Raw genomic sequence first — 27,012 nt, 5'->3', positions numbered from 1 at the left:
GAGGGAACAATGGCCTAGAAATTTGGATTACAAAACCATAGAATCCTATGGACCAAGAGCCGATAAATGGGATTAATATGGATGAATTCTTGATGGTTGACGTGGAGACGATGGGCCAACAGGGCCTATGACTATAAAACTGGATGACCGGTCTTGGAGCTTTTCACTGATACATACCTGGAATCATTGCTTTTCTGGAAAGAAATACAATCACAATGATTTCTAGGCTGAATCACACCACTCCAAACATTCAGCTGATGACTCTGGTTACAAATTATACCTGTGCAGATGATGCACTTTCCAAACCAGACACACCTAATAGTGTCATTCCCTGTGCAATGCTCCTTTTAAGCATGGGCAGGACATTTGTCCACATGATATATCTCACTCAGGTAGACCCCATTGATTTGCTTACATTCTCTCCTTGAGCTTTCCACCATCCACCACCCTGCTTTACCCACACCCCAAACCACAAAGCTCAGGCAACCCCTCCTGTGTTCTGAACCTCTCTTTTCTGGCCTCAATCCTCATGCACTAGCCACTCTCCTTCTAGGCCACAATTCCCCCCTTCCAGTCCTCTCACTCGACCCCAATTCCCTTCCAGCTTCCAAATCCACCAGTCCCCTATTCTCCCCTTCCAGGGCCCAATCCCCTCTCACTCCCACACACCCCCACTCCCCTCCCTGGCTCTGATCCTCTGATGATCCATTCCCCTCCCACATGACTCCCTGGATTTGTCCTCACTTCCAAACTTTCCCAGCATTTTCCTTCACATTCTCTGCAATGTCACAATGCACTGGTGCAAGTGTGTAGGGCCCATGAAGTGGCAGCTGATGCCTTGGGACCTGGGCACAACTACATTTTCTAGTACCAGTCCAAATTGTCACTGGCACTTCATGCAGGGATGAGATGCTGCACATCTGCACCAATGACAAATATCGAAGCTGATATCTTTATATTGGATAGGGATGAAAAATACTTGAATTCTTGGTAGGGAAGTTTTCTTTGATAAAATCAAATTGGTACTCATACTGCAACAAACAATCTGCTGGAGGAAATCAGTGGGTCGAGCAGCATCTGTGGGGGGAAAGTAATTGTCGAAATTTCAGGTCAAAACCCTGCGTCGACATTTCTTTTCCCTCCACAGATGCTGCTCGACCCGCTGAGTTCCTCCAGCGGATTGTTTGTTGCTCCAGATTCCAGGATCTACAGTCTTGTGTCTCCATTTTGCTAATCATACTGTTGGGTTAAACCTTTTATGGGTGATAAGTGCATTCACACATGCTCACATACTCTCTAGCTAGATATAATCACCATATCTGGGATTACCGCATTCATTTACTTCAAGCTGTTTGCGTGCTAATATCGTGGTGTCTGCCATCACATAAATTCATGGCAGAAGACACCTAGTGAAGAAAAGGAATTGCATGTTAAAAATGAGCTGGAAAAATTGAATACTAATAAACCAGTGCACATTGTTACACTTTATTTTTCTTTGGAATTCTCAACGGGCTTTTAATGAGTGGTTTAATCCAGTACTATTATAATTGTAACACCATTGACATACTTCAGGCACAAACCAATCAGCAGCAGGAATCTGTGCCAACGTATAGAGCCAAGCATTTATGGAGAGAGATGATATAGTTATTTCACTCAAACAACATACATAACATATGTAAACACAAAGACCTTAAGGGAAATATCCACATCTTTATGAATGCAAGTGTTTGTGATACAGGTACAATAAACAATTGGTAAGTTCTTTAGAAAAACTGCGTTATCATGTATGATGATAAAACAATTCAGGAGCTAAACTTTGACCCAGAGTTGTATGCATATTTCATAACAGTTTGCTTTACTATCATACTTATTTCCAGGAAAGCTTTTGTAGTTTAGGTTCTAAAAGATTATTTATATGTTATCATATTGCTATTTGTGGGAGCTGTGTCCAAATTGGTTACCATATTTCGTATATTACAACAGTGAATACACTTCAAAAGTACTTAATGGACTGCACAATGCTAATGGCTGTCCTGAGGTCATGTAGAATGGTAATTAGATGCAAGCCTTTATTGCATTAGATCAGAATTCCAACACATCCACCTATTACTTTATATGCTGAAGATTGCTTCACATGTTTGTGTACATATTATACTCCAATTAAAAATATGGAAATTAACATTTTTTATCTGAACAATAAGATACATTAGAATCAAATCAGTTAAATGCTGGGTATGAAGGTGTTATATATCTCCAGAACTATAGCCATATAATGAACTACGGGCTGAAGCAACATTATTTTAAAGCATCTTGTTTAATAATTGTATTTTTCCCTTGTATAAAGATTTTCACATTGTTTTTACCCCTTCAGCTGGGAGGACAATATGGATTGAATGTATTACTGCAATTTACTGTCAATGCCTTTGCACAATCAGCAGGCATTAGTGTTGATTTATAAAATATGGACTGGCCCTATCAGTTTTCTGTTAATGATCTCTGCTGCAATGCCATGCTCTATGCAGTCAAAAAGAAACAAAGTTATCCTATAAACAATTGTGCTACGTATGTAAGACTTACAACATTAGAAGGCTGAAAATTCACTATTCTGCTCCTAAGACTCCTGAGATGTCTTTTTAAACTAGAATCATTACTAAGGCAGTTTCGGAATGGAAGTTGTTGCTTTAAGCTACAGGTCCTTGTGTATCAGCAGCTTTGATTCCATAGTCTACAAGCAACATGTCAACTCAGCTGTTACTGTGCTGTAGAACGTAAGGAATAGCTCTGTGTGCTAGGTCATTCCAGATTCCAAGATCTTGCTGGCACCACAACAATGGCATAATAATATTGTCAGGAATGGGAGAAGCCTGTTTGGTCCATCGTTTTGGATAACACTTGAGATTAAAGGCAACATGGATGTATTATTGACGAATAGACTGACTGGAAGGAACATGTACTGTTATGACTCAGAGGTTTGGTATTAGGACCACAGCTCTTTTGGATTCGTATTAATGACAATGACATGGCTGAAAAGGACAACATTCCAAACTTTGTGCACTTATGGAAAATATGCTTCCATCTATCACAATTCAAGGAATAAAACATGCATACAAACATTGGATCAAATTCTGTAATGACAAACAAATCTAAACAATTAAAAGAGTCACCACTTAGAAGTGTAGCCTAGGTTGACTTCTCATTAACAAAATACTGTAGAGGCAGGAAATCTGAACTAAAAATAGAACCTGGAGATACACAGCAGGTCAGGCAGTATCCGTGGAGAGTGAAACTTTAACATTGTGCTGCTTAACTTGCTGAGTACTTCCAGCACTTCTGCCTCGATTTGAGATTCTGTTAAGTAAGGACCTGCAAATGATTCAATACATCTCCTTGGAAACATAAAACACAGTCTTCGAAAGATGAGACATCTTTTCTGCAAACTACATTCACATTCGATACATCTATGTCACTAACAATAGTTTACAACAGATTCATTAAATAAGCTTTCACACATGAGGTTCTGATGCACTTTTTGTCCCAATTCTGATTCTGCTAGGCACTAACTTCGTCCATAGAAATGAAAGAGAAACTTAACATTGAAAAGATGAACGCCTGACATTTTATGTGCAGAAAAATGTGAGAAAAATAAATCATTCTTTTTTTTATTTTCTTCCAAAGATTGGAGAACTCTGAATAAAGGATGTAATTTACTGGAACCAAAGGACCGTAAGTTTATACAATATCTTACAATTTAAACATAGAGCACTAAAGAACTACAGGTGCATTGTTAGATTTTAGGCATTGTTTAACACAGATAAGCAAACGCTTTCAAACTTCCTTACATTTATGTTACAGACAGCTAACTACTTGACATAGTATATATAATATTGGACACCTGTATGGCCAACATAATGAGTGCAAGAAAATACATTCTATTCAGTACACGCATTCAATAACGAAAATGCAAATCTTACAATGTCCAGACTTGCATCCTTCTCTGTGAGAGTGAGAGAATTAAGTTTATTGAATGTCAGTGCAACTCCTGAGCAGGCTTTAATGTTGAGTGCGGCACAACTACAAATCAGTAACTCACAGAGCACACAGAGAAAGCACAATTTTAGATATAAAACCCGCAGAAAAAAAACAAGATTTGTCACAGAAGATAGATTGCCAACTTAAACATTTAATAAAATCTCTATCATCTTATGTACCTGAAGTACATATATGGTGCTATATATGGACGAGCAGTGTAAGGCTAAGTAGTTGCAACAGGTGATTAAAAAGCTTGCCCCTCATGAAACAATTAACACAATATTAACATCCATTTGCTATTTAGTCAGGTAAGGAATTTGCTTTTGACATATTTGCATAAAAGCAGATTTAACTGCATCAAATTAAGATTAGAATCTCTAAAGCAAAATCAAAAATGAAGTCACCAGTTTTGGAGTATTTGCACCTCAAAGGATCTAATCACTCATACAGTAAATAAAAATGAACGCATTTTAAAATTTAAATAGAAACGTTCAGTGAGTTAGCAGTTGTTGATACTCATGGTCTGTAGTTTCGAAGAAAATTTCAGCATGCGGACTATGACTAAAGTAAAGCAGGTGCTGTCATTATTACTCTTTTGTGGCGATCATTCACTTGTGCAGTCAAGAATTCAATATTCTGGGTATAAATAAAATGATTTTTGGTTTTGGCATTATAAGCTTGAATAAGATTGCCAATGATATATTAATTTTCACGTGTATAAAACCTATTTCTAGTAAAACAAATCAAACTGGTGAATATATAATTCGAATCATTATACAAAAGAATTTAATTTACTTTAACTTGGAAATCATTCTTATCTTTATTTTATGATTTTTGAATTTGTTAATGATAGAATCCAAAGTCATATTGCGTAAAATCTTGAAATGAATGCTCATTACTTCTGCAAATATCACTGGCTAATTTACAAATATTAGAAATTGTAAATTCAGTAATAATGGTGTGCTATTTCATTCAGAATTTTCATCACAAGAATTCACATTAATTTCACCGCAAGTTGAAGCCTTGATTAATTGAACTATTTTTCACACAAAGTATGAATAACTACAACAAAATGTACAACTTTAAACCTATACATTGGGATCCCTTTCATTATTCACAATGAAACATCATACACTCTTTCATGTCACACACATTAGCTGCCTATTGATTTAACATTAATTTCTTAAGGTTTCATCTCAAGCCAGACCATGTTGTTGAGAGCCATGAATGAATGGCATTCTATTTTAAGTATAATACAGTTTATAATTAATAACCTTACAGCTGGCAAAACATTATAGATTACTGAGGGCAGTACCATAATGACTTTACTGGACAATCTGTAAAAGTGACTTTTTCCAGTACTATAGAGAAGCACCAGAAAATAAATCTAAACTTTCACATTTATTGCATAAAGGCTGCTAAAAATCTATTTATGCTACCAACAATCCGCTAATCTAAAGAACGAATGATGATTGAAGCTTATTTTTCACTTTCAGGCATTGGGCAACCTTTGCCAAATTTTATTTATACATTCAATAAAAATACCTACCAGTTACATTTTCTTTCTACACTAAAGATATGGCTGCAATGATTATAGGCTCCTTAGTTGTGAGAGAAAAGCTAATATGATTGTTTTGATAAAAAATACAGCTACATTCTTAGTAAAGGCCATAAATAGCACAGTAAGATTATAAGCTACAATTTCTCAGAATATTAACTCAATCAGAAACCAGAAATATCTAAATACTTCCCAAAAAGTTTTAGTTTCATGGTGTTATCATTAGAAAGAAATTGTTTCTCTTCTATTAAAGTCATTTGACTTTGAACTTCATGAGTTTTTCAAGTATTAAAGTATTGTTCCAGTTTATTAAGTATTTCCACCATGTTATGCACTCATTATAAGAATGTAATGGACCGCAACTAGATCTCTAAATGCAAATCTTTTGAATCGAAATACAGCTCAAAATTATAAGTTTGCCTAGTTGTAATCTTTTATGGATTAACTATCATGATGTTTATTTTGGCAAAGGAAATAATTGAACAAGCAGCTGTGGACCTTACATCATCTCAAAGAGGTAAACCAACACAACTATATGTCTTCCAACAGCTTTAAATGGTTGCTGGGATATTTGAAATATCAGGTCTCCATGGTTACAATTGTGCTCTGCATTTAAATGTTTAGAACAGCGACTAATGTTGTACGAATGTTGTTATGTTAGTAACAAGCTTCATGGGAAGTATTTATGAACTAAGTCAACACTCTTATTGCAGTGAGGTGTGCCATTTCACCATATATACAAAATGGATGACTCAACTAACTTGTTCAGTTGTTACTATTGCATGTTCAAGAAAAGGAATATATCAAGTTATTATTATAACTTGTTCATTCTGCCACTTTTATACCAAACAACTGCTTGAACCTGAATGGACTGTTGGGTGATGTCATTACACCATGCACTAATTCAATAAGGAAAATATCTGTTACTTATTGAGTGCATTCTGCTATTCAAAATCCACCAGTGCAATTTTCCATGCAGTTTCACTTTGAACTGCTTTTGGTCCTAATAATATACATATTTAATCATTTCCATTTACAGTAACATCAGGCTTTTATTTTACTTATGTAGGAATCCATCAACTCAAAGTACTAGATATATTCAAAAGTACCAACAGAAACTTAATAGTTGATTTAATTTCCTATCGCCTGCGGTGCACCAGTAGATTGCCAATATTGACTGTTTCTGCTACATCGTACAAGGAAAGCCATAACTCCTTTTTTTAATATTAAAATTAAAAAAATGTTTTCTAGCATAGACATCTCAAAAAAAGTCTGTCTGTTTTGCTGCTTTATGGTGCAGCAACAATTACCTAAGACATTAAAATGTATCGGGGTAACTACTGATGCCTAATTTTACAACAGTACATAAGTTAGCAACACTGTGACACCAAATACCATAATAAGACTTTTTTCTGAAAAAAAAACACTAATACATCTAACACAGACAAATTGTTCAAAGAAATGAAAGCTAGAAACTATATCAAAGAACTCTGAGCTTATGTACATATTCATTTGTCATATAGTTGACTGTGAAATACTTGCACAAACTTGGAGTTTCTATATGATAGGAGTAAGGTGTGGAGTGTGCAATTAGTTTAGTATGTGCAGTAACCAGCAGCAATTCTTTTCTGGATCACACAACTACCTTTGAATTCTTCTTGAACTATAAACCTCTTATTTACCACTAAAAAAGCATGGTGCCTCAAATATCACAAGTTGGACGAAAGCCTTGATTTGCCTGTGTCCGTATCTGTAACACATACAACCGAATCTTTCTTGGGAACACTGGAGTCCTGTTGTGCACCGGCCATCCCCGACGGTTGGAATATTGCACCTGTGGACATTTGGTGGGTCAGGGCCATTCTTGGTGGGACGGGTCCTCGGACTGATCCTTGGAGACCTCCTGTGGTTGGTTGCACAGATATCTGACCTCCCATTGATGATGTTGATTCTCTGGTTGATTGCGGTGGACTTGAGGTTATTGTCTGGGAAATATTATGAGGCAGTGAGGGTTGCGAAGCTGACAGCGGTCTTGCCTCTTGAGATAAACTGCCTGTGTGCAACGCTTGTGTACTCTTATGAGCAGCAGGACGTTGAGTTGGGCTGGGTGCTGTTTGCTGTGTTAGTGATAGCTGTGAGCCTGATTGTATCTGTGATCCATATTGGAAAGTTCGATTTGTTAATGGACTTTGGTTTGGAGGACTGGAGACAGCAGAAGGATAAGGACATGGTGAAATAGAAGCCACTTGTTGCTGTGTCTGCGGCTGTTGACCAGGGGACACTGAAAGTGGGCTTGCTGCACTCTGAACAGGCTGCAACCGTCTAACTGTCCTGGGTGATTGCACACCTACAGACCCAATGAAAAGCCCTGTAGATGGAGGACAGAAGCTCATAGCTACAGCCTGCTGGAGAGTAGCAATTGCCGAATTGTTAGTAAGTTGACCTTGAGAATTGAACATGGGCCCTCCATGAAATGGAGGAGTGTGAGACATGGCGAGAGGCCTTTGAAGTTCCACTTGCTGAACCATCTCTCTATCATACTTCACAATCTCCTGTATAATCTCATTCTCGCGGTTGTTGAAGACACCAGAGTTTAAATCATGCTGGACTTTGTGCAGCAAAAGAGAGTTTTTCTTTCCTATGGAGAAATAAGAAACTACATTTTAGAACAGTCTGATGAGATTAAGTATTGAATAAACAGCTTGCAGTGATATAGCCCCTTCTAAATAACACATTGAGCTCCATCTACTGCCAAAGTTGTAATGTAATAGCCAAAGTGCACCCAGAGAGTTGCCTGAAAGAGCAGTGAAATAGTGATTAGATAATCTGATTGAGGAACATTGACTATGGTACAGGAGATAACTCCCTTGCTCTTCTTTTAAGAGTAGTCCCTTGGGATTATTCGTATCTACCAGGAAAAGCAGAGAGAGCCTTGATTGGACATGTTATCTGGACAATAACACGGCATATTCCATCAGTGATAGACTGAAGCCAGCCCAGAAAATTATGGACATGAGTCTGGAGTGGGAGTTGAACCCATGACCTTCTGACTCAAAGTAAAGAGTGAACCACCAGCTGAGTCACAACTGACACCAGCTAAGCTCAAGAACTTCTCACTGGTTTTATTTAAATTGAACTAAACAATGCAGTAAATACCAGAGCATTTAGGTAGAGCCCTGGGAAATGCATTTGGGGGGAAGAGTTTGGGAGGTGCTGAGGGATGGGTTGCTTTTCAATATCCACTGAAATTAACCACCATGCCAGCAGCAGCCAGTGTCTGATACAATGCTGTGAATAGTCAGCAGGTCGGGCTGTATCCATGGATAGAGAGATGTTTTAGGTCAATGAGATCTGATTCTTTGTCAGTCCTCATGAAGGGCCTTTGACCTAACATGTTAACTTTGTTTCTCTTTTTATAGATGCAGTCTGACCTGATGAGTATTTCCAGCATTTTTTGTTTTATTTCAGATTTCCAGCATCTGCATTATTTTTCTTTTCAGAGTCTACCAGTGACAGGTATCCCTCTGTACCTTTTTAAGGTATGGACTGCCCATCATAGTTTGGGAATACTATCCGCATTCACCTCCTTACAGCCCTGTGGTTAGGTAGATTTGTGTTGGAGAAGTAGTTGCCCAGCTCTATAGGAGAGCTGAACAAAAGTAGATTAATAAAAATTAGAAAGGTACACCATGGAAGTTTATGAATTGCAAGGGGCTAGCCGGAACCTTGCTGGCCCCCAAAATCTTACCAGCCACTGCAAGATTCTGGGATCTTTTCATGGAAGTCTCCATTTAAAGGTTAGTAGGTCAGAATTAGACTGTGCATCATCTGGGAAGCATACCTTTTTGCCACTCTTATCTGGAGATTGCATTTGGTCCTATAACTGGCATAGGTCTCCAATTGCCCTTTTCCTGTTTCAAGCAGATCTCTGTCCATTTTCCAGCCTAGCTGAACATTGCAAAAGCTGGGCCTTGCATTTTGAAATGGCTACTGAAATGTCAAACCCCCTCCCATTCCCTCCCCTTGCTCCAACTGAGGTAAAAGGAGTTTATGGTAAGTTATAATCAACCCCAATGCTCTTTCTTCCATGACTTGACATAAAAAAATACTGTCTCCCTCACTTTGCTGGGGCTTCTGACAAATATAGTTCTTTTAAAAATAACTTTCCCATTGAATTTATTTTTATGCGAACTTTATGAAGTTAGGGGAAACCAAGAGATTGAGAAGCTCCACCACACACTCCCAATTTGCTTACAACATGATGTTTTGCGGCAATATATTCCACCCCAACTTCCATAGGTTAGCTCTGTTGTAGCAGCGTGATATATTTTAATAGGACATTCAGCTCCCAAACGTCTTCCACCATTCAATCAGATCCTGCCTTGACTTTATTTACACTCACCATCCCTTGACAACTCCCAGTGAGACTGATAAAAACATGAGCATTAAAATTTTCACCCAAAGTTTCAAGGTGAAAAATCTGTGGCATAACTAATTTTTATTTTACAGTCATTATTAATCTATGTGTTGTTGCATAAAGATCATAGAAGGTAGATGAATAGTTTGAACAAAACATTTCTGGCTTAGCAATGTTCTGTTCTGTTGATTTATATCACTCTGGAAATATGCTTTTAGGTTTATCCCTGCTGCAGACCAGGTCTGGACATATAAATGTCCTTCAGAACTTAGTCATCTCAGTCAATGATGGTGCTATCAAGTCAGTCTTAGCGACGGACTTTGAAGTCCCTTACACAGAGTATATTCTGTGCCTTCTCTGCTTCTTCCAAGTGTTGTTCAATATGGAACAGCACTGATTCATCAGCTGTGATAGGGCAGAAGGCAATAATCAGGAGGTGTTTTCCTTACCCATGTTTGACTGATGCCATAAACAATCACGAAGCCTGGAGTCAATGTTTGAGACTCCAAGGGCTACTCCCTCCCACCTGCATATCACAGTGCCATCACCCCTGGTAGGTTTGTCCTACTGGTGGATTAAGATACACCCAGGGATTATGATGGGGGAATCTGGCCCACTGTAGAGTATTATTCTGCGAGTATGATTATCTCGGCTGTCATTTGACTAATTTGTGAGACAGTGTTCCCATTTTAGACATCAGTCCCCAAATATTCGTGAGGAGGATTTTGTAAGGTCGACTGAGCTGACAGAAACTTTGGTGTGTCCAAATGTGGAACTTTAGTTAAGGCCAGGAGGTCCATCCAGTTTTATTCTTTCTTTAAATGTAGTGGTAATGGCACACCTTAGTGGCTTGCTAGGCCACTTTGTAGGACATTTAAAAGACAGCCACATGGGATGGGTCCGGAGTCACATATAAACCAACTTGGGATAATGATGGCAGATTTCCTCCTTGAGGGACATTAGTGAACTAGATGGATTTTTACGACAATCCAATTGTTTTTGTTGTCAGCTTAACTGGGACTAATTGGTGTTCTTTTTCTGAGGACATTAAGGCTCAGTGGACCCATTAACAGTCCAGGAGCCTTTGCATGTCAGTGGATTGTAGGCACAGGAGACTCAGGTTGAAATAGGCAAACTTTGTGATGGTTGATGTACATGGTTTTTCAATGAAATCCTTTCACATAATGCACATGAACATTATGCTTCATGATAGAATTTCTTGGCCCCATTAAGTATGATGTTCATTTTTATATAAATTCAGAACCACAGCGAAAGTGTGAAGGTATTTAAGTACATTGGTAAATGTGGTCATGTTTTATCTTTCTGCCTAACCTTATACTAATAATTATTTTATGTTCTCCCCTGTCAGTTCCACATAGGGAAGTGTTAATACTCACTGCTTGGCACCTGATTTGGATAACATGAAGGGATTGACAGCTCATCTTGCTGACAATTGAAGCACTTTATCCTACCATTCAGAATCACAGAGACATCTCTGCCCAATGTTTTTCTGAGATGATTGACATTTGCCCAATTTTCTATATATCCTGACACAGTTCTCTCCTCTTTCACCATTAATCAATATTTTGGGAGGATATTGTCAATCAGTTAGAGGTACCCTGAATTAAACCTTCAAGACCACAATATAAGCCACTCTTACATTATAACATGTCAACAGTATTAGAAAACTGAAGGAAATTATGACAATTTTTCTGGGAAAAATATAACATTAGGGTACAAAATTCTAAAGAAGAATTATATAAGCTATTGGTTTCTCTACAGCTGAAGGTATTTATTCAAAACCCCTTTAAATGATTTTCACTTTCCTGCTGATGAAAAATATAGAAGCAGAGTGGTATAAATTGTAAATGTTTTTTGCTTCATTTTAAGTATCACTGAAATATACAAAATTCATAAGGGCTTGACGAGAGAGATGCAACATTGGTTTTTCCTCTGCCTGGGGTTCATAGAACCGGGGGTCACAATCTCAAAGTAAGGGTCTGCCATTTAAGAGGAAGATAAGAAGATCTTTTTCCATGCAGAAGATAGAGAAACGTTGGAATTCTCTTCCCTGTGGAGACTCATTTACTGAGTATATTCAAGATAGAGATGATAGTCGTTTAGCTACTAAGAGAACCAAGGGATACGTGGTTAGTGCAGGAAAGTGGCACTGAAGTAAAAGATCGTACAGAACAGGCCTGATGGGCTGAATAGCTTACTCCTGATTCTATTTCTTATGTTCCTAGGTATCAAGCATTCTGTTGATATTCAGGAATAAATCTTACTCCTTGCCCAAAATGTAGCCACAGACCAAGACTATCTGATCTGGAAATGCCATCTAGATGGCCCACTGACCTGGAGAATGATTGGTTCTTACAGCCCTTCCCTAAGGATGGAAGGAGGTCGCCATGACAATAATAAAGGTAACCTCTCTGCTCATTGCCTTAAATGGGATTTCTTACAAGTTTTTATTTCAAACATATTTATTCCATACCTTAAATTATGCTATTATTTAAACTCAAATATAAACTCCAATATTTAGTGCATTGTCGATGCTAAAATTTTATAAAATGTTTTAAAATTTTATAAATTGCTATACATGGCAATTAAATGTAATAAAAATGGAAACTTCAAATTGAAAGAAATCAACTGGTTCAAAAAGGAACCATTAATTTAAAAAAATTTGCAAGGTGCTTAGAGTGGGATTGACTATGTGAAAGTGAGCAATAATGAGCAAGCCCCTTAAAACTGCTGCAGTATTGTGTTACACTAAAAGATAATTGTTGTCCTCTATTTGATAAATAGATCAACAAATTCATTTTCCAAATTGTTTCAGTAGATTTCATAAATGCAAAAGAAAATAATAGTGAAATACAGAAATATGTAAAGGAACAAAACACTGGCTGCTGATTATAAGTAAGGAACACTCCAAATCTTAATTTGTTTGTTGTTTTGCAAGTTGCTCTTGGGAGCATGAACTCAGTGCAGGGTTAAGTAAATCAATATGATTGTGGGCATCAGAACCTGTGGATAGTCTCCACAGTGATTAAATGGTTCCATGCTCAATACAGTTGCTAGGCACTGGCTTTGCCTTCACAGCAGTCTAACAGGCATGAACGTATTTAAACCCACATCCTTTTTCATTTCATTGAAGTATACTTTTCCCAACATGACAGAAAAGCAGCAAATTATCATTAATTACAACAATATCTGATGGGAGAGAAAATTATGCCAATGTGTACAAATTCAAACATTCTAAAAGGTTAGAGGGTTAGCAAGTTAAACAAGTAAATAACAACACTCCATAATTAGTAAACAAATTGGATAATTTTTTGTGCTGAATCATTCCATTTTATGAAGAGTACCTGGTGCAGGTAATATACAAAAACAAATATTTTTATTATAAATACACAGAAGTTTAGATATAAAAAAAGCCTTGGAAATATCTCTTGGAACATCTTTATAAAAGTCGAAGAACATGCAACTGGTCATGTTAAAAAGGAAACGGAGCCAATTGCAGAATGGATTATACCGACTATCATCAATCCAATAAAGTAGCAAGTATTCTACGAGGTACTATTAGATTAAATGTCAGTTTGAAATCATGCTATATAATAACAGCAATTATATTTGTAAATACATATAAAATTCTTTTCTATTCTAGCCATGCATTAGTGCACAGCCTAAAATGTCAGTATTTACAGGGTCTTCCTTATCTTCATGTCTCATCAGTTTCTGCTGTCTGATGCTATAAACCAGTACAGGTCATTCCATGGCTGGGTTGACAACATCTATACAAACACCCAGTTGAAGAAGAGGCCCAGCAGGACTAAAAGCAAGATTTGTCAAAGAAGAGCTAAAAGCTGTCCATACCTGATGGGTGCAGGGGTGCCAACAGGTCACAGTGCCTAACAAGTCACCTACAATGCAAAGCAACTCAATCTCATATTAGATTAATCAAGGCTCAGGTCATTAAGGATAACCAAGCACAGGGCGACATGGAGAAGGATGTTGCTTCAGCAAAAGAACTTGGGGTTGACCTGGCTTGATATGTACATGATGTACAAATTACATCAGCTACAAAATAAATATTGAAGTGCAATTGTCATTGTTATGTAGAATCAACCTGTATACAACAAGGTCCCCCAAATTATAATTGCCCAGTTAATCTATTTTCACTTGAGGGAGGAATGTCGATTCAGGGAAGAATTCTTGAGGAAAGAATTCAACTCTTCTTTTAATGGGTTATTGGTAACATCTCATCCCAAAAGTTGGAACTCTGGCAAAGCACTCTCACTTGTCCTCATTAGCATGAATTGTTCTGGAGTGTGTCTGGAATGCTAAATCTGAACCAAGCCAACATCATCTTATTAAGTCATCGATAGACAAATATAAGAAAGCATGATTTCATCCACAAAAGCACCATCATTTTGTCCATTAAGTACAAAGTAGAAATATTTTATGTGCAATTTGATTCATTTAAATAAATGTGAAATACATGCCAAATAAAATCACCTTCCACTGCAAAGTAATAATTTTGTCTAGTTAACAATTCATTCTTCACTGTTAGAAGTGAGAGATCCAGAGAGTAAAATAGTAATCAAGTGGACTAGAAATCCAAAATCTACCTTTTGGCTAAACATTGAATATAACTATTTAATTTCCAACACTGTCCTATGCAGTCTCATATGTAATGAAAATTAGTTTCACTTCATCAGTAATTTATATCATAATAAATATGGAAACATTCATTTGTAAAGTAATTGCATGCTACTTCCATCACACAGAATAATACTCAATGGTATAGAAAATTTAATTTATTATGTAATAATTTATTGAAAGATGATGTGATGTAAGAAGATTACTTCTTTGTAAAGAAATATAATTTTTTCTATGACAAGACTATCTGTTGCTAGGATACAAAGAATGTTAAAGGGCAGAGTTGGAAATATACAGTATATCCAATAAAACCAAATGACGATTTTCTTTTTACCACAATGTAAAATCAAAGTCGATACCTTCATGGGTAATTATTTTTAGAAGATTAGGAAGGAGACATTGAACAGACACAAGGATTTCATATCATACCTATTCTATCCAGTCTATCGATGGCAACAGTCTCAAAGGCTCGTCGCATCATTGGGTATTCTTCTAACACCTCATTAAAATGATCCACCGAGAGAGAATACAAACGACAATAGGTATCAGCCCGTACACTGGCAGTTCGCCTGCCTCTTGTCAACAAACAGATTTCTGCAAATTAGAAAAGAATTGAGCACAGTTGTAGCTTAGGGACGCAACCATAACCTAGTTGCTGCCTTATTCCATGTGATGAAAATGTTACAGCACCATTTTTGTTCATAACTGCAGAGTTGCCTTTCACTAGCCATTGATTACTGCTGATTATGTGATTTTTTTTGGGGGGGGGGAACGAAGAAGGGGATTAGGCCATTCAACCTCTCAGGTCTGCAGCTCCATTCAATACAGCATGGTTTATCTCTGTATTATTCCCACCTTGATCTAATGAGAGAAAGCAACTTCAAATGGCATCTTCTCCACATTACACTGTCTTGATATAAAGTGGATTCAGCTTTGCAATCATTAGTGGTCAGTGGCTCTATACACTTTAAGTAATAGCATCGAAAGCAGAACATTAACTCCATTATACAGCTTGTTTAAAGTTACCAACCAGGGATCAATTTCTAGGCACTGTAATTATAATTTTGTTCCCTCCTAAATCATCAGTAACAAACTCTCACAAGTAATGGGTCTAATGTTTGTTCCAAAGCATATTTTTTTAAACAAACTCATGGTCTAAATAGTGATCTGAAAATATACTATTCAGCAAGATCTTTCAACCTTGTGAAGTGATCATTTGATGCTCTTTTACTCAGCAGCAGTAGACATGGAAAAGAAAATTTTATACGAGGTTGTTTCATTTTATTTCTTCTCAAATGCTCAAAGAAATTCAAAGGAGCAGAGTGTTAATCCTTTGAGAAATTACTTCCATATACCAGCAAGCTCACACATTTCTCAAACTTTGATACAGTAGTTTTACAACTATGTTGATGTAAAAAAAATCAAAAATCATTAAACTATGATGGTGAGAAGAAAAACATGTACAATATTAAAATCTAACTGATCTGGGTCATTGTGAGCCATGTCCTGGAAATGGTACCAAAATTATGACGCTAGCTAGAAAAAAGTGTAGTTCTTAACAACAAAAAGTAATATATCATTGCCTAGAAGCTGGACTGCAACTTCTAAAACATCACTGGGTGTAACTTGGAGACACAAGAGATTCTGCAGATGCTGGAATCTGGAGCCACTAGGTGTAACTTCAATGGCTAATCAGGTCCCCCTCCATAAATCACAAGATTGGTTAAAAAAAAGAGTGCAATAAAAGATATATTGAATTATGACCTGTGTGGGACTCAGTGGGAGAAATATCACTGTAATCTTCTGCCATTTTGCTATTGGTATTCAGAGAAAATCATTAGCCCCCTAAAGGCACGATCCCCATGGCCAGCAGACACCAGCGACACACACAATGCCATGGGGGAAGAGAAAGGTTGCAGGTCTTCACATTTCTATGCATTAATCTGCATTGTTAGCCATCTTCCCAGTCACCTGCCACAAACCTAACCCCACTCTGTGCTGCTTGTGGGATGATATCTGAACCAAGGACAACATTATTGAGAATGCTGTTTATTCTCTAAAAAGCACTTGTTGTTAGATTGAACAGAGACAAAGTACATTGGAGTGTGTCTGAGCATTCTCCAGTGAGTAATGGATATGTTTTCCGAAGTGTTTGGTGTCAACAGGGTGACCCTTTATATGGTGCCTAAATGAAGAATACAACACTCCTTGTTTTCCAGTCACTTTTAAACCACAGTGGCACAGCTAGTAGTGCTGCTGCCTCATAGCTCCAGTGACCTTGGTTCAATCCTGACTGGTGGTGCTATCTGAGAAGAGTTTGCACATTCTCCTTACGACTGCATAGGTTTCCCCCTGGTGCTCCAGTTGCCTCCCACATCCCAAACATGCGTAGACTGGTAGGTAAATTAGCCACTGTAAATTGCACCTAGTGGAATCTGGGGAGAGTTGATGGAAATGTGGGGGGAATAAAATGGGTTAGGTAGGACTAGTGTAAAAATGGGTGCTTGAAGGTCAGCATGGACTTGGTGGGTTGAAGGCCCTGTTCCTGTGCAAAATGACTCCATGTCAATGATAGAGCTGCTTGCTGGACTTAAGAGCTCTGATATATTTTGCAAGGGGTTGAAATATGCTTTGCACCTCAATTGCCTTCAATAAGTGCACATCTGAAGCAGAGAAAATGTTGAATGTGAATCACAACCAGATGTGCCTGGTCCAGTTTGGGAGTTGTTGCTTTTTCATCTGGAAATGAACACTAACATGATTTACTTTGGATAAAATCAAATTTATATTGCATAACATTAAAATCAGCTTTTTGATTCAACTGCTAGATAAATTACCTTAAAAGCAATAATGAATACTGTTTAAATGGAGGAAATTTATTAACTGGTGATATTACATTACACTTCTGCTCTCTCATTATCTGGCTTGGAAGGAAGTTTATAAGATTTTAGACAAATAATTGGTCTGCAAGTCTAACCTAGCAAGCCAACAATTCTTTACTCTTCAATAACTATTGGTATTTGGAACTGAAGGTGCAATGGTCTAATTTCATCCTTTGGATTTGCAGTGGTGATTTTCCTTCAGACAGCTTGTTACGAGATACAAGACAAGGATAAATGAGATATATTATTTGCAAGCCATATTGTAGGCAAGAACACAAAGTACAGTGAAAGTGGGTAGCATCTAGTTACACTGCTCCACTATTATATTTCCTTCTTTACAGAATGTGGCCATTCAGCCCATTAAGTCTATGCCCAGCACAATCCCATTCAATCCTATTCCCCCTCTTATTTTCCCTGTAACCAATTCTCTCTCACGTGTCATCAACTCTATCCTGATTCTCCTACCACCAACCTACACTAGGGGTAACTTACACTAACCAAATAATGCCTTTTGAATAAGGGAAAACCAGAGTACCCAGGAAAACCCACATGGTCACAAGGAGAACATGCAAACTCCATAAGGATACCAGGTTAGGATTGAGCCTGGATTGCTCGAACAGTTGTGAGCTGAGTTGCACAGGGTATCAGGTTAATACAAGTCCTGAGGAATTATGCAGAACAGTCAGACTGTGATTACAGTCAGACTGTGATGTCAATCAATGTCCAAATGACACAGAGCACCATTCCTGCAATCAGTGTCTACCATCATGGCTTCCAATGCAGCATTCAAAAACTCTGGAACATGCTCAAATCCATGTTGTGCCTGTTCTCCAGGTCAGATTTACTTCCAGCATAATTCCCAGCCACAATGCACCTCCCTTATAAAAGATGCGGTTTAGCTTGAACCAGAGATAGCCACACATGATATTGGTCTTCTTCTGATCCCTGCTAACCAATGAGGTTAGTAGTGGCTCGATGTAAGAATCATTGAAATGAATGAGAAACATACAGCTTGCTTGCTACTCCTTTGCAATCAATGGATGTGATTTAATTGCCTTTCACAATCTTGTTCCTATTTTTGTCAGGCTGTCAATTTTAGGGCCCAGCATGTCCTAACCAGAAGTGAGTGTTTTCAGAAATGTTTTTTTACTCCACAGTGATCGTGTACAGAGCTGTTAATGTGTCATGTTAATTAGCTTTATGATCTATTTTGCCCTTACAGATTAAATTTATTTTTGGTGATGTTTTCATCAGAGTCAGCACTTACAGGCTGTTAACATTGAATCAACAGTTATTTTGAGAGCACTTTGGACAAAATTAGCTTCAAGCGTCTGGAGTCACAAGGGCCTTCTTGTCTCTGTCAAAGCTTAAAAGGGAACTAGTCCTCAATTGAAGCAAAAAATTCTTAAACAACAAATTAATATAGGACTTATCATTGCTGTATTAAAAAAAAACTCAAACAGAAATTATATAAGATTAAAATCAATTCTGAAGAACAGCTGGAATGGACCAAAAATATTTTCACTCCCCACCCCCAAACCAAAATGTGTTTGTAGTTGAGGGCATAAAATGTCAAGGAGGCATAGAAATATGGTTAAGCATCAGCCAGAATTAAGCTGAGCAGTAAGATCAGTATAATCTGGTCTACACACTGTCCAACTAATATCCTCCTCCAAAAGTGTAAGCTTTATTTATGATGTGAAGGTTGCAGCAGTAAAGCTTCTCCTTCTTGCTTAATAATTTATTCAAACTATACTCAGTAGTCCAGATGTACTGTAGCGCTCAATTAAATTGCTTGGCAATCGATTTACATTAACTTTCAGAGATAAAAGGCTAATGATCCCATTGTTTTCCTCTAAAAGCAACAGATGTATGTATTCTGAGACACAAGAGACTGAGGATGCTGGGATCTGGAGCAAAAACAAACTGCTGGAGGAACTCAGCGGGTCAAGCAGCACCTGTGAAGGGAAAGGGTTGGTTGACGTTTTGGCTCTGAGGCAGGGTCATGACCCAAAAATGTCAACTATTCCTTTGCCTCCACCAATGTTGCTTGACCCAGTGCCGGTCTGAGGAAATAGATGAGCTTCCACATGACTGCTTTGAGTTGATAGACTGGTCCATGTTCAAAGACTCAGCTGCCAGCCTAGATGAGTATGCCACCACCATCACGGATTTTATCAGCAAGTGTGTGGAGGACTGTGTACCAAAGGGGACAATCCAGGTGTTCCCAAACTGGAAACCATGGATGAACCGGGAGATCCACTCCCTACTGAAGTCTTGCAGCATTCAAATCAGGTGACTCTGAGCTATACAAGAAATTGAGATAGAACCTCCACAAAGCTATCAGAGATGCCAAGAGGAAATACCAGTTCAAATCTGAGTCCCAGACCAGCCGTCAGTTGTGGCAGGGCTTACATCCTATAACGGGCTACAAAACGAAGTTGGGCAGCATCGTCGACAACAGCTCATCCCTTCCTGATGAGCTTAATGCATTCTATGCACACTTTGAACAGAAGAGGATTGGTAGCCCGACAGCCTCCGATGCACTTGAACCCATAGCCACCATTGGGGACATAAGATCAGCCTTCCGGAGAGTGAACCTGCAGAAAGCCTCTGGTCTGGATGGTGTCCCTGGCTGTGTCCTTAGATCCTGTGCAGATGAGCTGGCGGGGTATTTGCAGATAGTTTTAACCTCTCCCTTATTCAATCTGATGTTCCCACCTGCTTTAAGAAGACCACTATCATCCCGGTACCTAAGAAAAACAAGGTAACTTGCGTTAATGACTACCGCCCAGTGGCTCTGATGTCCACCATCATGAAGTGCTTCAAGGGGCTGGTCATGGCACGCATTAACTCCAAGCTCCCAGACAACCTTGACCCACTGCAATTTGCCTACTGCTGAAACAGGTCTATGGAAGATGTCATCTCCCTGGCCCTACACTCATCTCTGGAGCATCTGGACAGTAAAGACACCTACATTAGACTATTATTTATTGACTACAGCTCCATCTTCAATACTATAATTCCAAGCAAACTCATCACCAAACGCCAAGACCTGGGACTCAACACCTCCCTTTGCAAATGGATCCTTGACTTCCTGACCAACAGACCGCAATCAGTAAGGATAGGCAGCAACACATCCACCACATTTATTCTCGACACTGGTGACCCACAGGGATGCGTTCTCAGCCCCCCACTCTACTCCCTATACACTCATGACTGCATGATCAGATTCTGCTCTAACTCCATCTACAAGTTCACAGATGATACCACCATCGTGGCCTGTATCTCAAATAACAATGAGTGTGAGTACAGGAAGGAGATAGAGAGCTTAGTGACATGGTGTCATGACAACAACCTGTCCCTCAATGTCAGCAAAACAAAAGAGCTGGTCATTGACTTCAGGAAGGGGGCTGGTGCACATCAACAATGCTGAGGTCGTGAGGGTTGAGACCTTCAAGTTCCTAGGATTGAATATCACCAATAGCCTGTCCTGGTGCAATCACATAGATGCCACAGCCAAGAAAGCTCACTAGCGCCTCTACTTATTTGGCATGTCTTCATCGACCCACACCAATTTTTATTAATGCACCATAGAAAGCATCCTACCTAGATGCATCACGGCTTGGTATGGCAACTGCCCTGCCCGTGACCGCAAGAAACTGCAGAGAGTTGTGGACACAGCTCAGCACATCACGGAAACCAGCCTCCCCTCCTTGGGCTATACTTCTCACTGCCTCGGTAAAGCAGCCAGCATAATCAAAGACACCACCTACCCCGGACATTCTCTCTTCTCCCTTCTCCTATCAGGCAGAAGATAAAAAAGCCTGAAAGCACGTACCACTAGGCTCAAGGACAGCTTCTATCCCACTGTTATACGATTTTCTCTGCAGCTGTTACACTTCATTCTGCATTCTGTTATTGCTTTACCTTGTACTCCCTCAATGCACTGTGTAATGAATTGATCTGTATGAATGGTATGCAAAACGAGTTTTTCACTGTACCTCACTACATGCAGCAATAATAAACCAATTCCACCCATTGAGTTCCTCCAGCAGTTTATTGTTTGGTCCAGGTGTCTTCTTGTCCATTTCCTTTTTGTCCACTACTTCATATTCATTGATACTGAATTCCATCTGCACTTATTTAGCTTATCGACTTATTCAAATCCCTTTCAATTATGTCAATTTGCTGTATGATAGTGATCCAATCAAATATTTAGCTCACAACCACATTTATAAACAACAATGTTCACTTTAATTACATTGAAAATGTTTAATTGCTGTCATTGTCAAGTCACTGATCTCTATATGTGCCAATGTCGTCTCACCATTTAATATTTGTCGATTGCATTTTGCCAGACTTGGCATGATCAGTTGTTCAAAGGTGACCAGGCCAAAAACATCCCTATTTGGCCTTGTACTATTAGTAAAAGAATCAATAAAAGAAAACCTAAAAGGTAGAATTTCGTTGTCACTGTGGAAAGCAAACCTCGGCCATACTTTCCTTTTACCTAAGCAGTGCTGATCTAACCTATTGTTGTTTAACAAGTTTTAATGATCGCTATTGTTGCTATTGACAAGGGACAAAGAAACCATTACATGAGTCGCTTGTTACCTGCTAAATTGTTCCTGGATGGTATATTTTGTTCTGGGGAGATAATACTTCAAAGAGGTGCTAATTGAATGATCTGATTGTCCTATTTTCTAGACAAAGGAAATTCATGCTTTTCTGTTAGATAATGATAATTTCTGCTTATCTACAGATAATAGGCTTGCTTTAATTTACCCAAATTTGCATAATTGTGGGTGAGATGACACAGTGGAAGTGATGCAAATCTGGATGAATTGTTGAATAATATAATAACTAACCAATGCTGGAAAACTGCCTGCACCAGAATGTGAACAATGTCATCTCTCCAGTGGCAAAGGACACATTTAACAGCTCTTGAATGAACTTGGTTTGAAGTTAGATACCGACCTCCAAAATATGAACCATCTGACAATTTCATTTCCTTGTTGCCCTTTGTGTGGACACTGACCACCCCATGTTGGATAAAGTACATCTTTTTTCCAATCGTCCCCTCGCGGATTATGTAATCTCCGGGCTGGAACACTTCAAACTTCAATTTGGTCAGCATTGCTGTCACAAAAATCGGATCTGCGTTGGCAAAGAGCGGCATAGAGGCCACCAGTTTCCTGCAGTTGAAGTTCACTATTTCCTGCATTTGAAAATAAGAAAAGGGCAAGTGAGTCTTTCTGCTTTCAGCTTCAGAACAATTACACAAAAAGACCTCTGCTTGACAACGGCGTGGAGATTTGCCTCAGCAGCAAAATATATTCTTTAGCTCATTTTCTAGTTAATGAGCAAAGTTTTCCCTGAGGTGGTGCCAACTTCACATCTGGCAACCACCCTGATTAGTCCACAGTTGTCTTAGAGAGAACTATGCTAGTGAACAGATTGCTAGACAGAAGTCTAAAGATTAGAGCTACAATCCATCTTGTTTTAATCAGGTCGGTAGTTCAATGCAATTACAGTCATCAATTTTTTTCTAATTTTTAATTTTATGCATTTTATCATATGTGCTTAGTATAATATTTAAGCAACAGCACGTTATCTGCTTTAATTTTTGTTAACTATTTAAATGATGGTTAACTACTATAAGGTAAGATAAGGTAAGATATCTTTATTAGTCACATGTACATCGAAACACAGTGAAATGCATCTTTTGTGTAGAGTGTTCTGGGGGCAGCTAAGAACTCAATGGGTTGAGCAGTATCTGTGGGAGGAAAGGAATTGTTTACATTTTGGGTCAAAACCCTGCATCAGGACTGAGAGTGGAGAGGCGAGATCAACTACTATAATATGCACAAAATACTGGAGGAACTCAGCAAGTCAGGCAGCATCTATGGAGGGAAAAAAACAGTCAACATTTCGGGCCGAGACCCTTCATCAGGACTGGAAAGGAAGAGGGCAGAAGCCAGAATAAGAAGGTGGGGGGAGGGGAGGAGCACACACAGGCGGGTGATAGGTGAGTCCAGGTGATAGGTGACCTCAGGTGAGAGGGGGAAGGAAGGTAGGTGGGTGGGGGAGGGGGGGATGAAAGGGAGTGATATAAGAAGCTGAGAGGTGATAGATAGAAGAGGCAAAGGGCTGAAGAAGAAGGAATCTGGTAGGAGAGGGTAGTAGTCCATGGAAAAAAGGGAAGGAGGTGGAGAATAGATGGGCAGTTCATGGGTGGGGGAGGGGAAAGAAAAAGGATGGGGGGGCCACCATTTTCTGCCTTCCTGTGGCCAAAGGTGGGGCGGGAGGGGGGAAGGGAGGTGTCTCCGAACTACTGTAATATGTCAGGTCGTTCAACTGAATAATGCATGAAACTCCTATGAAATCAATCTGCAAACAAGTTTAGAGAAAAATTCATCTATATCAGGGTTTTGTATGAGGTAGTGCTGACAGTTAGAAGTGCTCAGAATTCCTAATACTTAATATTTTTTAAGCACATTGCCCATTTTGTATTTAGCCAGGGAGAATCTGTACATTAAAGCTCACGGATATCCAGGAGCTGATTTCCATTAAAAAAAAATCAGGTGGGTTTTCTTGAGAGTCCTGGGCAGAAAATTCTGGGGCTCAGACTCAGTTAAAATCCCACCTTCCATTTCCGCCATATTGATCAAGTAGAGATCAGACACTTGCCTGAAGGAAATTGCTCGGGCAAAACCTCGTCAAGTCCTTTATTTGATGATTTGGCAGCATAACCACTCATTGAACCACACAGCAGCGGCACACTTTGATTACCTAATTTCAATGTTTTGGAGTTTAATCTGTGAACATCCCTGTATATTTTCACTCCTAATTTAAATAGCATTCTAAGTAACAGAAGTGATGTATAATCCTGTACGGTATATCCTCACCTTTTTATTTTAATCTCCTTAATAACCACATCCAAATAGGATTTACTCAAGTTATTGCTCCTGGGATTTTATTGAGGTTAATTTTCTAAATATTTCACATGAAAGCATTTGAAAACCTTTTCAACAAAATGCAACTTAATTTCAATGTTCAGCCTGTTATACTACTGAAATCTCAGTTAAAAACAGTGGCGGAAATGGACAGTGAAATAACAAGCATTCAGATGCATGCACAACATTGACCAGGTACGTTAACATTTCTTCCTCTTTAGAATGTTGATCACTCTTTTGTGCACTTCCACCATTTTCTGCCTTCCAGTAATTACAAATCTTCACCACTTATTGTGCTTATTATCTTTTTTTTTAAAGAAAAAATTCTATTTTGTCCTCACGTTATAATTGCATGTTGGCTAGCTTAATTGGTTGATATTACTCAGAAACTAACAGGGCTGACTCAACCCTTCAGCCTTCCAGGTCGGGTGAAAAGAGTACCACACTGTGGGAGTGTACACAGAGCAGGGCACCCCAGGGAAAGTCAGCGTGAGGTCTTGCTAAATTGTCACAAGAGCACTTCCGTCAGCACTGCCTCATACAAACACCTGGTATGGATGAATTTCTCTCCAAATTTATTTGCAGATTTACCTTGCAGGAGTTTAATGCGTTATTCAGTTGAATATACTACATACCTAACATACTAAAGTACTTCTTAAATTTTTAAAAAATTTTATTTACAGCGTGGTAACAGGCCCTTCCGGCCCAACAAGTCTGCGCCGCCCATTTTAAACCCAAATTAACCTACCCGTACGTCTTTGCAATGTGGGAGGAAACTGGAGCACCCGGAGGAAATGCACACAGACATGGGAGAACGTACAAACTCCTTACAGACAGCGACGGGAATCAAACCCTGATCGCTGGCGCTGTAATAGTGTCGCGCTAACCGCTACGCTACCGTGCCGCCCCAATACTTAACAATCATTTAAATGGTTAACAAAAATCAAAACATATGACATGCTGGTGCTTATAAATTTCAACTTACTTCTCTGAGTGGTTCATTTAGCTCCCCCAGTATGTTATCTTCATCAAACATTTTCCCCTGGTATCGATGTTCATAATAGTCATGAATCTTTTGCCGGAAGTCAGCAGGTAACTTGTGAAAAGACATGTACTGCTCCACTTGCTTGTACTGTACAGAAAGAAAGCCTGTCATTGGATACAGCATAGTTTCAGTCAAGCAGAAAATAGTGCTAACTGGGAGTGTAAAATTATTGAGCACAAGATACTCTTACTGGGGAAAGGCATGTATCAAACAAGAAACAAAGATGATCTTATGACAAAAATGATTTGCAGTTAACAAGTATATACTAAGCAATTTACTTGATAATACCTTGGAGAATTTAAATCTAGGTCACCATTCAATATTAATGGCAAACTATAATACTCTAATGCACGTTGTGAGTTACCATATAAAGATTAGAATATTGTGAACACATTTACAATTAAGCATTTAGATTAGTAGTTCATTATTCACCTCTGTGTATTCTGCATCTATAAACTTGATTTTATTTTACATGATTCTGTTATAAATTACAATATTTAAAACTTTATGTTCAAACTGATGTCCAAATACCATCACCCTCTGTCTCCTATTACCAAGGCAATTTTGGATCCAGTTTGCCAACATGCACTGGATCCCATGGGTCTTAACTTTTTCAACCAGTCTCTCATGTGGGACCTGGTCAAAGGCTTTAGTAAAGTCCGGATAATTTACATCTACTACCCTGCCCTCATCGATACGTTGTTTTACGTCTTTAAAAAATTCGATCAAATTGGTCAGACAGAATCTGCCCTTGACAAAGCCATGTTGGCTATCTCTGATTAGTCCTTGCCTTTCCAAGTGATCATTAATCTTCTCCCTCAGAAATTTTTCCAGTATATTCTCCACCATTGATGTTAGGCTCACAGGTATATAGTTACTAGGCTGTTTTCTGTTGCCTTTCTTGAAAAGGGGGACCACATTTGCTGTCCTCCAGTCATCTGGTGCCTTACTTGTGTCCACCAAAGATTTAAAAACTCAGCCAGAGCCACAGAAATCTCTTCCCTTGCATCCCATAGCAGCCTGGGATAAATCCTACTCAGTCCTGGGGATTTATCCACCTTTAAGCCCACGAGTACCTCCTCTTTATTTATGGAAACCTGCACTAAACTTTCACCTACTCCTTCACTGAATTCTTCAACTACAAAGTCTGTTTCTTCTGTGAATACCAATGAAAAGTATTCATTTGGGGCTCACCCACATCTTCTGGCTCCACGCATAGTTAGCCCATGTTGTCCAAAATGGTCCCTACTTTTTCACTTAATATACTTACAGAATGATTTTGGATTTATCTTAATCCTGTCTGCCAGTGATTTTTTTGTGACCCCTCTTAACCGTCCTAATTATGTACTGGTATTTCTTATCTTTGTTACAGTTTTCCATTGGTGACAGGATGTTGCCAATAGGATAATAGTGCTATATTCTAATAATCTCATAAAATAATTGACACCGGCACAAAATGCAAC

At 38.7% G+C, this 27,012-nt stretch overlaps 1 protein-coding gene across 1 annotated transcript in view; it reads right to left on the bottom strand.

Annotated features, from left to right (window-relative positions):
- Positions 1-6,760: 6,760 nt before the first annotated feature.
- The window catches only part of hcn2b (hyperpolarization activated cyclic nucleotide-gated potassium channel 2b), a 101,071-nt gene continuing 80,819 nt past the window's right edge, over positions 6,761-27,012 (bottom strand). Inside the window, exons 5-8 of the mRNA XM_052037811.1 lie at positions 25,490-25,636; positions 22,526-22,766; positions 15,093-15,257; positions 6,761-8,225 (exon numbers count right to left, since the gene is read on the bottom strand). Coding sequence (XP_051893771.1) covers positions 7,297-8,225; positions 15,093-15,257; positions 22,526-22,766; positions 25,490-25,636 — 1,482 coding nt within the window. The 3' untranslated portion in view covers positions 6,761-7,296. The remainder of the gene's footprint in view (positions 8,226-15,092; positions 15,258-22,525; positions 22,767-25,489; positions 25,637-27,012) is intronic.

This window comes from Pristis pectinata, chromosome 24 (assembly GCF_009764475.1).
Source record: "Pristis pectinata isolate sPriPec2 chromosome 24, sPriPec2.1.pri, whole genome shotgun sequence".
Taxonomy (NCBI): domain Eukaryota; kingdom Metazoa; phylum Chordata; class Chondrichthyes; order Rhinopristiformes; family Pristidae; genus Pristis; species Pristis pectinata.
This window is presented reverse-complemented; position numbering and strand designations above follow the sequence as displayed.